This window comes from Bactrocera neohumeralis, unplaced genomic scaffold (genome assembly GCF_024586455.1).
Source record: "Bactrocera neohumeralis isolate Rockhampton unplaced genomic scaffold, APGP_CSIRO_Bneo_wtdbg2-racon-allhic-juicebox.fasta_v2 cluster10, whole genome shotgun sequence".
NCBI lineage: Eukaryota > Metazoa > Arthropoda > Insecta > Diptera > Tephritidae > Bactrocera > Bactrocera neohumeralis.
In genome coordinates, this window is record NW_026089623.1 from 19817374 (window position 1) to 19833186 (window position 15813).

The 15813-nt window shown below is 34.3% G+C and overlaps 1 protein-coding gene and 1 long non-coding RNA gene across 4 annotated transcripts in view; both read left to right on the forward strand.

The window, feature by feature from the left end:
- Window positions 1-1085, forward strand: part of LOC126765501 (uncharacterized) — a 29389-nt gene extending 28304 nt beyond the window's left edge. The window contains exon 2 of the long non-coding RNA XR_007668470.1: window positions 700-1085. This is a non-coding gene — a long non-coding RNA (uncharacterized LOC126765501). The remainder of the gene's footprint in view (window positions 1-699) is intronic.
- Window positions 1086-2530: 1445 nt separating this feature from the next.
- On the forward strand, window positions 2531-4469 carry LOC126765269 (uncharacterized). 3 transcript variants are annotated; one of them, XR_007668329.1, is made up of 3 exons: window positions 2531-2741; window positions 3520-3944; window positions 4039-4469. XR_007668329.1 is itself a non-coding variant. In XM_050482973.1 (2 exons), the coding sequence occupies exons 1-2, from the start codon at window positions 2760-2762 to the stop codon at window positions 4094-4096; spliced, it is 1098 nt and encodes a 365-aa protein (XP_050338930.1). In that variant the 5' UTR covers window positions 2748-2759; the 3' UTR covers window positions 4097-4469. The 3 variants fall into 3 exon arrangements, 1 of the variants encoding a protein (XP_050338930.1); XR_007668328.1 differs by lacking the exon at window positions 2531-2741 and having other exon boundaries at window positions 2748-3944; XM_050482973.1 differs by lacking the exon at window positions 2531-2741 and having other exon boundaries at window positions 2748-3839; window positions 4079-4469.
- The last annotated feature ends 11344 nt before the right edge of the window (window positions 4470-15813 follow it).

Consider the following 15813-nt stretch of genomic DNA (forward strand, 5'->3'; position numbering starts at 1 on the left):
TCTTCTTCTTACATGTTCTTTGTATATGTATATCATATGTATGTACATAAATAAGTATTGAGCTTCACACACAAATGAAAGTAACCATCCTTCTTTCTCCTACTTTTAAGTATATTGGCCCAATTGACAAGTGTCGATAATTGCGCCAAAATAAAATATATTATGTATTCATATGTAAATATGTTTTAAACTTAACATAAAATTGAAGTGTCAGTAATTGCGCCAATTTTCATAAAGTTGGTGATTTTGTGAAGTGCGGACGGATTTTTTCTCAGTCGTGTTATTTTTAAAAATCGAAATAAAATGCCGAAAGTTCGTAAGTGTCGCGTGCGCGGGTGTGAGAGTACCAGCGGTGGGGTACTACGTTTATTTAGTTTCCCAAATGAATGTGAGTTGGCTGAAAAGTGGAAGGAGAATCTAAAAATTTCTCCCACTGACCACGTTCCAGCCAGCAACTCATTCATTTGTGAGAAACATTTTCAAAAAGAGGCAATTGGCCCAAAAATGCTTAAAAGGAATGCAGTACCTACATTGCATCTGGGTAAGTGTAGTTCTTTTTTTATCTTGGGGGTGTTTATTTGAGTGTAATATTTGCTTGTGGGTGCCCTTACAAGTGCATGAGTGTGTTTGATGATTTGCGGGTGCACATACAAGTGCGTGCGTGTGTGTGTTTTGATAATTTGCCCAGCCAGCATTTAGACATAAAAATAATCGTTTTGTGAGCGTTCAAGTCTGTGACCTTTACAAAATAAGAATATATTCTAAATATAACAATAATAATAACTTATCCTGTGCAAATATGCTGGACTAAATCTTTTAATTTCATCTTTAACAAAAGGTATATTCAGAACTGAATAAAGAATGGCTTTATTTGTTATGAACCAAGGCGCGTTTGTAATTAATCTTAGACTTTTCGATTGGTATCTTTGTAGAATTTCAATATTTGTATTACAAGCAGTGCCCCAAAGTTGAACACCGTATGTCCATATAGGTTTTAGTATAGGTTTATGTATATAATAGTAATTTATTTTCAAGATATAACTGCGATGTATGCCCAAGTAGCCAATATCGTTGTTTGGTTTTTATTTTTAATTGTTTATTTTTGGCTGTTACGTGTGTGTGCTTAATTAAATTTCCTGTGGGTGCATATAATATTTAATATTACATATATGTATGTACATACACTTATATTGAAATTTAGTATTTATTATATATATTTTATATTTATCTTTATATTTATTTACAATTTTTTTAGATGAGGCCCCAACGCAATTATTTCAACCGGTGCGCCAGTACAAAAGTTGCTGCGTTAGCAACTGTGCCGGTGGAGCAAAACTTATTACGTTTCCTAAAACGGAAGTTGCTAGAAATAATTGGGTTAAGGCCTGCAATCTTCAGTTACCACTGAAAAAACATTTATATATATGTGAAAGACATTTTCACAATAAAGATATCTCGTCAAGGCGCATTTTGAATGAAGCTCTTCCTGTGCTAAATTTAAAATTTGAAGTTGACGAAACTAGTCAGCAATCGCCACAGTGGGTTTTGCCGCCGGTTGTACAAACATATGATGTTTTAAAAACCGAGTGTACAACACCAAATGATATGTCATTTGAAGAGATGGGAAATCCAAATGACATATCATTTCAAGAATTCGAAAAATATTCCCGCCTTCATGAAATAGAAATGAAGTGCGAAGATAGTGAGAATATCACTGTTCGCGACCACGAGCATTACGCTCGAGTAGCTAGGGGTTTTCAAAGTAATTCTTTGAGGCAAATGAAAAAGATTAAAGAGCTAAAACGGAAAGTTTTCCTGTTGACAAAAAAATGTCAAGCTCTGGAAAAAAACGTCATAATAACAGGCGATGCTAATGAACATGCGATAACATTCGCAAAGATGATTTTAAAGAAAAAAACTCCTACGATGAAAAGGAGAAATCAATGGCTTTAAACATCAATTATATGTCGACTAAGGCATATAATTTCATGCGCGACGATTTGGGGTTTGCATTGCCCCACAAAAAAACACTTTTGCGTTGGCGTCCGATCCGGTATGTCTGCTCCGGTATCGACGAAAAAGTCTTGAACAATTTAAAAAAAATTGTTCAAGAGTTTAAACCAGAAGAACGCATATGCCAACTAATTTTCGACGAAGTCTCAATCAGAAAAGATCTGACGTACAACAAAGTACGAGATGTGATTGATGGCTTCGTCGATAATGGAGAAGGTCACCGGGAAAGCGTGATCGGCAATAAGTGCTGCTTCTTTATGTTGAAAGGCATAGTCGCAAAATGGAAATATGTGATTTCCTATTATGTGGCAAAAGATGGCGTCAAAAGTGAGAATTTGTTGAATATGCTCAAGAGCAATATAAATGCCTCAGAAGAAATCGGACTTAAAATCAAGTCAATAGTGTGCGACCAAGGTGCACAAAATGTCAAATTGAGGCAACTGGTAGGCGCTACACCAGAAAAGCCATATTTCTTTCATAATGAAAGAAAAATATATATGATGTTTAACTATTGCCATTTAATAAAATGCATGCGCAATATGTACTTAAAGTATGACGTTGAAACGCAAGATGGGCTGACAAGTTTTAAAGTTGTGCGTAAAATATATGCCATAGACCAGGCGAACGTTAATTTTAAAATGTGCCCTAAATTAACCTATTCGCATGTGTACCCCGGAAATTTAGAAAAAATGTCAGTGTCAAGAGCGACACAAGTATTTAGCAATTCGGTCGCCGCGGCAATTGATATGGCTATAAAGGAAAATTTGTTTGGCTCCGATGAGCACGTAAAAAAATGCGCCAAAGCAACCCAACTGCTGGTGAAAAGAATGGATGATCTTTTCGACGAATTGGATTGCAAGACGCTTTGCAATCCAAATGAGCGAAGACGACCAATAAAAAGAGGTTGTATTGAAAAAATTAATAGATTAAAAGATCACATTCAGTACATAAGGAATATGAAAAAGCCCAAAAGCCAAATAATATGCCTCGATTCGTTTATATTAACAATAAATGCAATGATTGCATTGAGCGGCGATATATTCGAAGAATATTCGAATGTATCCTTTATACTCTTAGGGAGAATGAACCAGGACGCACTGGAAAACTTTTTTTATAGGATACGGGCAAATTTAGGATGTAATAATCATCCATCAGCACACGAGATGCAATATATTGTTGCAAGGTTAGTATCCATGCATATATTGCGACGCAACTTCTCGCAAACAGGCAGCAATTGCGAAGAAGACGACGATGAAAACCTTGATTGGAATATTGGCCAGGAAGACGACCTTAAAGAAAATTTAAAACCGTCTGAGCAACTTGCCGTGGAACAAATATATGTTCCAGATGAGCACTTTGCTCAGACCGAAAAACCAGCAGAAATACAGGTTCGTCGCTATTATACTGGATATGCAATATACCAGAAGGTTTTCTGCAGATTAAAATGCGAAAAATGTGCATATTTAATGAGGAAGAGTGATACCTCTCTACAAGCCTCATCGGAAGCCCTTATAAGGTCTAAAAATTATAAAAGCGCGGATGACCTAAGGCTGGTTAATCCCAATGATAGAGTCTTCGAGATAAGCCGCCTTCAAATGAGCCTCTATAAAGATTTGTTTAAGGAAAATTCTTGCAGAGTGGGTATAAAATCGATGATTTTAGCCCAGATTACTACAATTACCGAACAAAAATACCCAGAGTGGTACAGCGAGGCTGGAGATTGCCTCGAGCATAGGCACCAATTTTTAGATTTTTTAATAACAGTTTTACTGTTTAAAAACGCGAAATGGCTGGCACAGCAGCAGGAAGAGTCTTACAAAAATGAAGTTAGGGCGAGATATTACAATAAAAGAGAGAAACTAAAGAAACTGGTAACATAAGTTGATTGTAGGCCATATTTAATTTTTCTAGCAACTTCCGTGTTATAAAAGGTAAAAGAAATACATACATATTTATATGAAATACAAATACAATATAAATACTTTTCATTAATAACTAAAATGCATTTCTCTCTTCTCATTTCAGATTCTTCAAAAACTAATAATGTTCTTTTTATTTTTTTCAGGGTAGAATTAAGTTGTAAATAGTTTGTAGTAGTAGTAGTAGGTTTAGTATTAGTTATTGTTAGTTAGTTTTAGTATTTATTAATTTAGTAAGTAGTATGAACACGTGAGCCAAGCTTTGAAAAAAGCCGGTGAAAAAGACCTAATCTTTATTGATTAGGTTGTGTGAGAATTTGCCATTGTACATGCTCAATTCTGCTAAATAGCAGCGAGAATGGTGAAATTCCGTGTCGCAATTTTATAAGCTCTGTTAACCGTCCAATCGAACATCATACAGAATTCAATTTGCACCTTCTCTATGTTTTAAGTTCTCTGCTTCAATCTTATAAGCTCTGTTAGCCGTCCAATCGAACATCATACAGAATTCAATTTGCACCTTCTCTATGTTTTAAGTTCTCTGGTTAAGTATAGAGAAGATGCAAATCGAAATCTGTATGATGGTTCGATTGCGCGGCTAACAGAGCCGATAGAATTTGTGTAAGGAATTCGCCGTGCTCTGGCTATTTAGCAGAATTGAGCACGTGCAGTGGCAGAAATATATGTAAAATGACTGAGAATAAATAAAGAGAATTGCTTTATAGAAAAATATACAAAATATGTGACTTTTTGTTGCTAATTCTCGGGCGATTCTCTTTTGCTGTCGCTCATTACCTTCACACGAGCAATTTCCCAGCGGGATAATGGTTCACCGCTTACATTTTTCTTTGAAGAATACTTCGAAGAAAATTCGATGTAGAATTCTTCGATACCTGGTAATGCATAAAAGTAAGCTATACGGCAAAATTCTACTGTGTTCATATTTACAAATCAAGTAAGTACATGAAAAACGACAAATACAAATTGATGGAATAAAATTTATAAGTAAATTTTTTCATTATTTCGTCAAATCATCAAGCAAAAAGTTGGTCGTGATCAGGTGAGCTACTATTTTAATTAAAAATTTTGTTTATTTTTTTGTGTTTAAACTTAGAATAAAAAATAAAAGAATGTTCTCAAAAAGACATCTAAAAACATACTCTTTCAACTTTTTTTTGTAGAATGTGTGAAAGTTGAAGGTTTCACCGAGTCGGAGTATATACACCAAATTCAAAAAAGTATCAAACTCGCCAAAGGCCGTTTCTTCAAGTCTCGTTGCTTGGATAAAAAACGAAAAGAGGCTCAGCCACAAAATTAAAAGCAGCATACCAATTCGAACAAAAAGGAACGAGAAATGATCTCGCGCAGCTTTCTTCGTTACGACGTCGTTCGACCAACATCTCCGCTTTCGCAGCATCCCGGTTCTTTCCGCTAGTTACCCGCCTGTATATATATTTAACGTTTTTTAAAACCTGCTGTTTTCAACCTTTGATCATTTTATATATACTATACATATATAATATGTATTTAACGTTTTTTAAACTATTTCAATTTGTAATAATTCAGTTCAGTTAAACACATTTTGTTATAACAATTTTTAAGTGCATTTCGCAAAAAATAAAACCTTTATAACGATTGTATCGAATTTAACTGTGGCATGATGGAATTCTTTGTTAACTATGGCATCGAAGAATTCTTCGTTAACTATGGCATCGAAGAATTCATCGTTAACTGTGGCATCGAAGAATTCTTCGTTTACTATGGTAAGCGAAAGGGGTGATCTGTTACTTTTCGTAGGACATCGCCGTGTTAATTTTCATCGGTCGGAGTAAGCGATACAATCATGCTACATCGTTTACCTTGCTCGCTTACCAATGTCTACCATATCCCGCTGGGTTGTGTTGCGCAACTCTGTTCGAGTTTTTTTCTCACTCTCTTCACTTATGCATGCTTATATTGAATTATATGAACCATTGTCACATATGCGTGATTACTTTGTGTTATAACAATCATTGTTTTCCGAAAAATGGTAAACATTTTATGTGATAAAACTAAATAAAAAATAATTTTAAATAAATTATTATTTCCAAATTATATTAATTTCGACTATTATAAAATGAACTTAAATGTGCTCATATACCCACTTCCATTCATTCCTTTGATTTCTTCAAAAAAAATTAATGTCCTTCATGAAATATGCATATTCGCATTATTTCGTTGTCATTTCCATATTCGTAGCAATAGAACTTCTATGGCATACACATATGTATTATTATGTATGTATTATTTCTTTGGCACATTTGTCTGTATGTTTACGAAAGCAAATGCGAGCCACATACATATGTATGTACATACATTCATAATAGCAAGTGCCGCAGGCATCTTTCGCATCTCCGTTGTCACGGTCAACCAATGGCCGAAACTGGCGTTTTGTCAAAGAGTCAAGTGCTGAACACATTGAGCGCGAATACACACGTTCTTATGGACACAGTTATATAGTTGTAAAGCTGCCTCAATAAATGTATCCCTAAGAACGTGTGTATTCTAATATTTGACAAATGTCGCTTGCAGTCTGTCGCGCTCATTGTGTTCAGCACTTGTATGATGATAGAAAATCCAAGCTGTGCCGAAAAAAATAAACGCCAATTGTCACCGCTTCCCTTGCCGCTGTACAGCTCCGCCTACAAACCAGCGTAAATATGTATGACGATGTATGCGCGTACATACATATCGACGCAGATTTTTGCGAGTCACGGAAAAATATTTTAGACAAATATTGGAATTCGACAACGGCTATGTTGCCACTTTTGTCACTTCTTTCTGTGAAGAAGCATCAGAAAGTTGTTCAATTTATGATTTTTAGCTTTTGCCATCGTCGCGAAAAGACGACTTGTTGGCAAAGGCATGCTCGGGGAGATGTTACGGCGTCTGTTTTTATGAATGAAGCGAGGTCGCTTGTGGCATATGCGCCTGCGTTTATGAATGAAATCGTTTTTGTTGTAAAATTTACTACATTTGGCCTTCGCCAATTCGGCTGCCATATTGACTTGTGATGCTTCTGCTATTTAGACAATTGTTGTTTTTGTAGAACAATGCTTCAATTTATTGTTGGTGACATATTCACATGTGTACGCATATGTATGTTTGTATGCTTGTGCATTATTTGTTCGGCAATGTATGCAAATATATGTACATATAAGTATATATGAATGTATGGACATGCAGATCAATGCGCGCGCATGTAATACATTATATTGATAAGTGATAAAATCATGATTTGAATTTCTGAATGCGCACATGCGTATGCATACATAGTAAGATTATGATATAAGCATGTAGAGAGACATAAGATTAATATGATAGAAGATGTACATACATGCATATATACATACATATGTATATATTGCTGTGATAAATTTTATTTCTAATAGTAGGAAATAAAATAAAATACAAAAATATTTATTGGAATAGTATATTATGAAAAAATCAAAGAAAATTATTAAATATGCAAGTCCAAATTGACTATAAATATTACTATGCATGCATTCATACAAAATATACTCATATCATAATTACGTTTACATGTCAATATGGAAATGCCGACGGCAAAACGCAAAAGCATACATATTTGCACACATTGCGATTCCCAAGTTGAAAGAAAAATTGAAGCATGAAAATATGACAATGCTGTTGTTGGGAGCATCATGAGGTGCATGCATACATATGTATGTATATTTATGTCTCTTCATATTCTTGGGCATGTGAGACAAGAACATAAAAAATTTGGTTATGTTCTCTGTGTGAGAGATGTATTTTGTACACATTTTTCGCTGTCAAAATGGAATAAAATATAAACGAAAAGTAAAACGAAATTCTTCGTTGAGAGTGTATTAGTCTCTTCATATTCTATGCTTCGGCATATATGCCTTGTCATCATATGCAGGGTTCTCATTTACTACTCCGTAGCAGCAAAATTTCTAAAACTATTGCTATGCTATCGCTACCGCTCTCACTTTGTTGGGAGCCATAGCATAGCCTTAGCATAACAATGCAAAGTATGTGCTCGACTCTGCTCCGAGTTTTGTTAGGTAAAAAACTATAGCTGGAGCGGGAGCAAGAAATTAAATTCTGCCCTATGCTCTGGCGTAGCGGTAGCAAAAAATTGATAGCGGTAGCTCAGCGGAGCTAATGAAAATTTTCATGTGCTACATCTCCCGCATGTGTTTGTTGTTTTTTTTTTCTTTTTTGCTATTTTCTGTCATAATGTTTGAATTAATTGAATAATTCAAACAAAAAAATGTTATGCAAATCATTTTGGCACTTGTTGCGTCAAGTGACTTTATAAATCTAAAATCAAATATTTTAAGAAATATATTAATAAAGTGAATTAGATAATAATTGAATAAAGTATAAATTTTTTTTTTATTATGTAAAATATTTACCATTTTTATATTACCAAAAACATCATCTATTCCAAATGTATTACAATACTCACTTACTATGAATTTTCGAAATTAATTTTAACTACATATACTTTCCCCCTTTTTATATACATTAGGGTGTTTTTTTTTAACTATTAATTTTTTTCAGTCCCGTCACGAAATTTCCTTGGAAATACCCCAAAAAAAAAATTCCCTGAAAAGTTTAGCCCTAAATATTAACATTAAGAACTGGACCGAGGCATGTAAAATTTTTCCATAGAAAATACACTACAATCCTGATTTTTTATCTTTAAATTCCTACAGATCAGAGGTATTTTATGGCATCGCACATTGAGTACTCAAAGCAAATCGACCTTTTCGACATAACAGAAAATATTTGTACACATATACATACTTCAATGTATATTGCAAAGAATCGAAAGGATTTCTGTATATCTAAAATTATAATAAACCTTTTTATCAACACTCCAATTATTCCGCTATATCTTTATGTTAGATATCGCGTTTGGTTTGTTATGAATGCATTTGCGTCCTTGACCAATAATCCAGCAAAGTATCTGCAGTGCCTTGACGATGAAAATTTCAATGCCATTTTTTGTTGTGATATTAAATACAGTCAAACCTGGATATGTGAGAACTGGATTAGTGAGAAAACTCTATAAGTGAGAGTAATAGCTAGGACCCGTCATTTTAAGCTTCCTAAACCTCTAACAGTGAGAAACAAAAACCTCTATAAGAGAGAGTCGTTTTTGCCTCATAGACCTCCGTAAGTGAGACTGCTACTTATCTATACCTCTATAAGCGACAGTCGAGCTTTATTTATTTATGAATATTATATATGAGGAACTATAGCTACAATAAAAATACATACATACATAGAAGATACATATATACAGTAACAAATGACAAAACAAATAACAAATTTAACATCTGCTATTTTATTACCCATTCTTAATTTCGTGGAACTTCTTATCATTGATTTTGTATTGTTTTCTTCTCAATAGATTTTATTTGTTGTTAATTTATCGCACTCGGGTTAGTGAGAAACCTATATAATCGAGAATAAAATTGTGCTCCCTTGAACTCTCGCTTATACAGGTTTGACTGTATATCGGACGGGTTCGTCTTAAAAAAAAAAAAAACTACCTGGGTAAGGAGCAAAATCAGTATAACCCATATACTAAGCATGTTTGGATGTGAAAACTTTTACTTATGTATTTCTTTCTATTTTTGAATTACTAAAATTTTCAAATGATTCTTACATAAATTTTGAACAAATGCTTATGATTTGAAATATAATTTTTGTATTTATGAGTTGTATTGAATTTTAGCATAAAGAGGTAGATCCTATGTCCTTACCCTGCTTCTATGCTACATCCCCACCAATTTTAAGCCAAATCGGTTCAGCCGTTCTTGAGTTATAAACGACTTTCTTTTATATACCAACTTGTACCATTCTTGTAAATGACAGAAAATAGCCAAAAAGAAAAAAAAACAACAAACACATGCGGGAGATGTAGCACATGAAAATTTTCATTAGCTGCGCTGTGCTACCGCTCCCAATTTTTTGCTACCGCTACGCCAGAGCATAGGGCAGAATTTAATTTTTTGCTCCCGCTCCAGCTATAGTTTTTTACCTAACAAAACTGGGAGCAGAGTAGAGCACATACTTTACATTGTTATGCTAAGGCTATGCTATGGCTCCCAACAAAGTGAGAGCGGTAGCAAGAGTAAATTGAAATGCTACGAGAGTAGCGTAGTTTTTCAAACGCTGATCATATGCCGTAAATACATATATTTCTGTCTCTTCATATTCTCGGTTAGAATATGTGAGAGAATTGTAAAAAATGTTAAAATTGCGAGGCGAATTCCGACCTACAATGTTAACAAATGCGGCGAATTCCTTGCACAAAATCTAACAACAACTTAACAAAGTAAAATTAAGCAATAATTTTGTTTACTGTTGTAAACTCATGTCGATATGGAATACACCATAAGACTAGAATCGTAGCAATCGGAGTGGTTACAGGCTCCCTAATGATTAAAACAGCCATAAATGAACACGTTTATCAAATTTAGAAAGAAATATTACTATAAATGGTAATAACTTGAAACAGTTTATAAAATAAACAAGTAAGGAAGGGCTAAGTTCGGGTGTCACCGAACATTTTATACTCTCGCATGATAAAGTGATAATAATTTACATATTTTTTTATTTTGCTGCAAAATTAATTAGATTAGATCAATTTGTGTACTTTGAGTATTGAATTGTATTTTCATTTCCTAATGTACATATATGTATGTATATTATATAGTGAAGGCATCACCCATATTTCGTACATGTCATCAGGGTGTTAAGAAAATATTATATACCGAATTACATTGAAATCGGTCTAGTAGTTCCTGAGATATGGTTTTTGGTCCATAAGTTGGCTGCGCCACGCCCATTTTCAATTTTTAAAAAAGGCCTGGGTGCAGCTTCCTTCTGCAATTTCTGTCGTAAAATTTAGAGTTTCTGACGTTTTTTGTTAGTCGGTTAACGCACTTTTAGTGATTTTCAACATAACCTTTGTATGGGAGGTGGGCGTGGTTATTATCCCATTTCTTCCATTTTTGAACTGTATATGGAAATGCCTGAAGAAAACGACTCTGTAGAGTTTGGTTGACATAGCTATAGCAGTTTCCGAGATACGTACAAAAAACTTAGTAGGGGGCGGGGCCACGCCCACTTTTCCAAAGAAAATTACGTCCAAATATGCCCCTCCCTAATGCGATCCCTTGTGCCAAATTTCACTTTAATATCTTTATTTATGGCTTAGTTATGACACTTTATAAGTTTTCGGTTTTCGCCATTTTGTGGGCGTGGCAGTACGCCGATTTTGCCCATCTTCGAACTTAACCTTCTCATGGAGCCAAGAAATACGTGTACCAAGTTTCATCATGATATCTCAATTTTTACTCAAGTTACACCTTGCACGGACGGACAGACGGACGGACGGACAGACAGACATCCGGATTTCAACTCTTCTCGTCACTTTGATCACTTTGGTATATATAACCCTACATCTGACTCTTTTTGTTTTAGGACTTACAAACAACCGTTATGTGAACAAAACTATAATACTCTCCTTAGCAACTTTGTTGCGAGAGTATAAAAGATCCGTAAGTTCGTGCTCAAGTAACAATTGCGGCTGTTGCATCGTCAATTTAGGCAAACTCACGAGTTTCGACACGCAACTCATGATGATTTAAACCTTTTTTCGTATAAATTTGCCTATTCGCGTAGAATTTTTGCCAAAAAATTATTGAAATTTTAGAAGAAAACAATAACTCGTTAAATCGCCAGCTTCTGTCCAAAGCAGTGGTGTAGTTATCTAGGGGCTTGGCGGGACAGTGCCCTGGGGCCCTTGAATTCTTACCAGAAATCTCGATCGAACTTAACTTTTGGAAATTTAAAAATAAATATGTCAGGTTGCAACCCCACGTTAATCCTGTCAACTCAGTTGAGAGAAATTCGAAAGTTATGCATTGGGAATTCCCCTAAAGTCTTTCTTTAGGTTGGCAGTGTTGTCAATTTGACGGATATTGATATGTGCGTTTAATTATTTGTCGATGTGCGTTTTATTGTGAACTCAAGTTAACATTTTTATTTTCGAGAATAGTTAAAAAATATGGCTGTATCAGGAGTAAGTAAACTAATGTCAATAAATTTTTTTGCATTGGTCAATATAGTTGGTTAATTTTTATTTGATGTCCGTTAAATCAACAAAACGTGTCATATCTATAAATTTCGTGTATAGCTCATTGTATAACACGAAATATCGTGACAAATGCAAGCCACCTGCAGTAGGTAATTCAAGTCCGCGGGTAAGAGATCGTTCATGGTCTCCACCGTTAACCCAGCAAACAACGTCAAGAGAAGAAGATAGTAAATAACAAGTAAGGAAGGCTAAGTTCGGGTGCAACCGAACATTTTATACTCTTAGCACTTGCAAGAATCAAAGCCACGAAACTACTTTAATACCCATGACAGACATGTAGTAACAATACCATATATTGTACAAATGCCATATGTGTGTCACCAAATACTAGCAAAATACCATATGAGCAATATACCCAGCAAAACTTGCGTGACCGAAACTCCAATACATTTACACAATTTTTACTTGTCACTAACACTCCCTCACAAATCTTTGAAATGAGTAAGAAGTCAATATATGTATGTCAATATGTCTTTTGTTTGTTTTATATTATAAGCTCTTCACTTAACAGATGTTAAGCAAAAATAAAACAAAAGAAGACAAACACTCTGTCACCGCTTATTGAAAACGATGGATGTGAAAGCGTACAGCATGATACCGTGAATTTGACGTTTGCTTGTTCGTTGTAACAAATTTAATTCGAAGAAAAAAAAGAATTCGGATACAAACGCGTCGATAGTTGAGAATTGTGCAGATTTGTGTTTGTGCATATTTATTATATTTAAAATAAATATTTAAACCTACGGGTATTATAATTGTGTTTCTTTAACTTTTGTGAATATTTTGTGTCTTCAAGATAATATTTGGAAAAAGGGTGAGTAAAACAAATACTAATCTATATATATAAAAATAAGTCCGAACTAATCATCAACACGTAGTGCGATTTCAACCAAACTTATACACTACGTAGGCAGTGGCCCATATATGGTTTAAATGAAGTTTGGTTGAAATCCGATAACACATGTGTGTGCGGTGCGTATGTGAAGTGAGTGTGTTTTTGTTGCAGGCATTTTTTGTACCGCATACAGCATTCATTAGTATTGAATACATTTTGGAGAGCATTGCACGGAGTGATGCAAATAGCAATTTGTTATCATTTCCCTTTTCTCTTTGGACGTCATTGGTGATTGATCCTATCATAATCGATTTTTGACAATATTAATTTCTTCGCATTTTGTAAGTGAGCTAAAAATTACTTGAATTTTTGGCCAATTTTTAATTGAATTTTGTCACATTTACAGCAGATTTTCGTGTCTTTATTATTTCGATTTTTTGGCCAATTTTTAATTGAATTTTGACACATTTTCAGCATATTTTTAACAATTTTCGTGTCTTTTCGTGACTTTTTGGTGCTTTTCGAGTCCAGAATTTGCTGGATTTCATCAATTTATTACATCATCAATCATCAATATTATCATCAATCTTTATTATCTTTAGTTTAGTTTCTTCTAAAAATGCCACGAAGAGCAAGAACTTCATGAACATAATGATTTGATTAATACTTTTCGGACAGCACTTGATCAGATGCCGTCTGATGATCATAAAATCGTGATTCGTGCTGATAGAAGACCAATCGGAGAACACGAACGAAGATTTAATGCACCTATAAATAATAAAGTTGCTGTGGTGATTGTCGGCGATGAGTTTCAATCACGTGCCATTGTATTGCGTAGAAGAAATAATCAATTACAACGTGTTTGTGAAACACATCGCTCTTACGATGCCCTACAGTACCCAATTTTGTTTTGTCGGGGTGAAGATGGATACTCTATTAATTTTAAAATGGTAGATCCCGCAAACCCACGTGAGTTTTTGTTGTGTTTAATATACTCTTCCAATTTTGTTTAACAAGAATTAGTATGAAATGATTTAAATTTCCATTTGTTTTTTTTTTTTTTCTCTTCAGAACGTGAAGTCAATAAAAATGTCAGCACATAGAATTATGATACGACAAAATCAGGAAAATCATATTTTGAAATGTCGGAGACTCTTTCATCAATATGTCGTAAACATGTATGCAAAGATAGAAACAGAGCGTTTGAACTTTATTTGATTCAATCAACGGAAGTTGCGATCAGAAGAGTATATACATCTACATAATGATGGAAATGTTGACAATGTTGGACAAGTTGTTATTTTACCAGCAAGAACAGGCAGTCCAAGGCACATGCATGAATATGCACAATATGACATTTGCTATGTTCGTTTGTATGGTCGACCAGATTTGTTTATTACATTTACATGTAATCCACAATGGGACGAAATCAAGCAATATTTATATGAAGGGCAATCTTCTACAGACCATCACGACATAACTGCACGAGTATTTAGACAGAAGCTGAAGTCGTTGATAGATTTTATTATTAAACATCAAGTTTTCGGCGAAGTTCCATGTTGGATGTATTCGGTGGAATGGCAAAAGAGAGGATTACCACATGCCCATATTTGGTATGGTTAGTCAACAAAATAACAAGCGATCAAATAGATGACATCATCTCAGCAGAAATTCCTGATCAGGAAATCGATCCAGGTTTATTTGACGTTGTTACAAAAAGTATGATTCATGGACCATGTGGTGTTCTAAATATTAATTCGCCATGTATGAAAGATGGGAAATGCACGAAGCGGTATCCCAGAGATTTGATTTCCGAGACAATTAATGGAAATGATGGTTACCCATTGTATCGCCGACGCACTGTGTTGCGGCTAGTGGAAAAGTAACTTTTCTCCGATTATTTTTTTCAGTGTTTTTAATGATGCAATTTTGTCACAGACATTCCAAGTAAACAAAAAACACATAAAGCTTATTTTTATGTTGGCCCGTTGATTTTTAATTGATTTTAGAAGTCAAATATACAAAATTTTCACGAAAAGAGGGAATTTCAGGGCTGTATTCAAAGTGGCATTATATGCCACCAACTGTCCACAAGGTTCTTATTCATGGAGCTGAAATAATTCGTTCATTTTTGGTCCCCATTGGGCAACTATCAGAAGAAGCATTGGAAGCAGGAAACAAGGACTTCAGAAACACAAGGCTTTACCTTCAAGAAAAGACAATTGTGAAGACATATTAAATTATCTGCTCGCCAATTCTGATCCCGCAATCACAAGTAGGAGAATACTGAAGGAGAAGAAACACCTGAAATTATCAGAGGAAGCAATGAACTTATTGGTAGATGACTGATAATTTGTAATTTTTCTGTAGAATGCAATAAAATATGCCTGTGTTATAAAATATTATCTTCAAAATTTTTTTTATTCTACATCTATTCTAGCACTCCACAAAAATGAGCATAACTCTCTTAAAACTGAAGCTATTGACTTCAAACCGGTATCAAATTAAAGCTTTTATTGCCATCTTTCAAATAAGAAATGAAATAGATTTTGGTTTTATATAAAATTTCAGAGTTTGTCAACAAATATCGAAAAATCATGAAAATTTGACGTTTATAATTCTTGTTCGGACCACCCTATACTTTATTTAAAAAGCTAATCATAGGGTATTTATCAGAAATAAAAGAAGAATTAAAATAAATTTTTTTTGGAAATTTTTCGAGCAACTTTTTTTTTTGACTTCTGTTGAAAATTTGACCCAACAATTTTTTTCGGTGTAAATTTTTTTTTCACTCATTCTCTTTGGGATTTCATTCTGACCAATCTGTAGAAGTTCCTCATCGA

Coding starts and splice junctions, on each gene's coding strand:
- LOC126765269 (XM_050482973.1), top strand. CDS start 2,760: ATGGCTATAAAGGAAAATTTGTTTGGCTCCGATGAGCACGTAAAAAAA.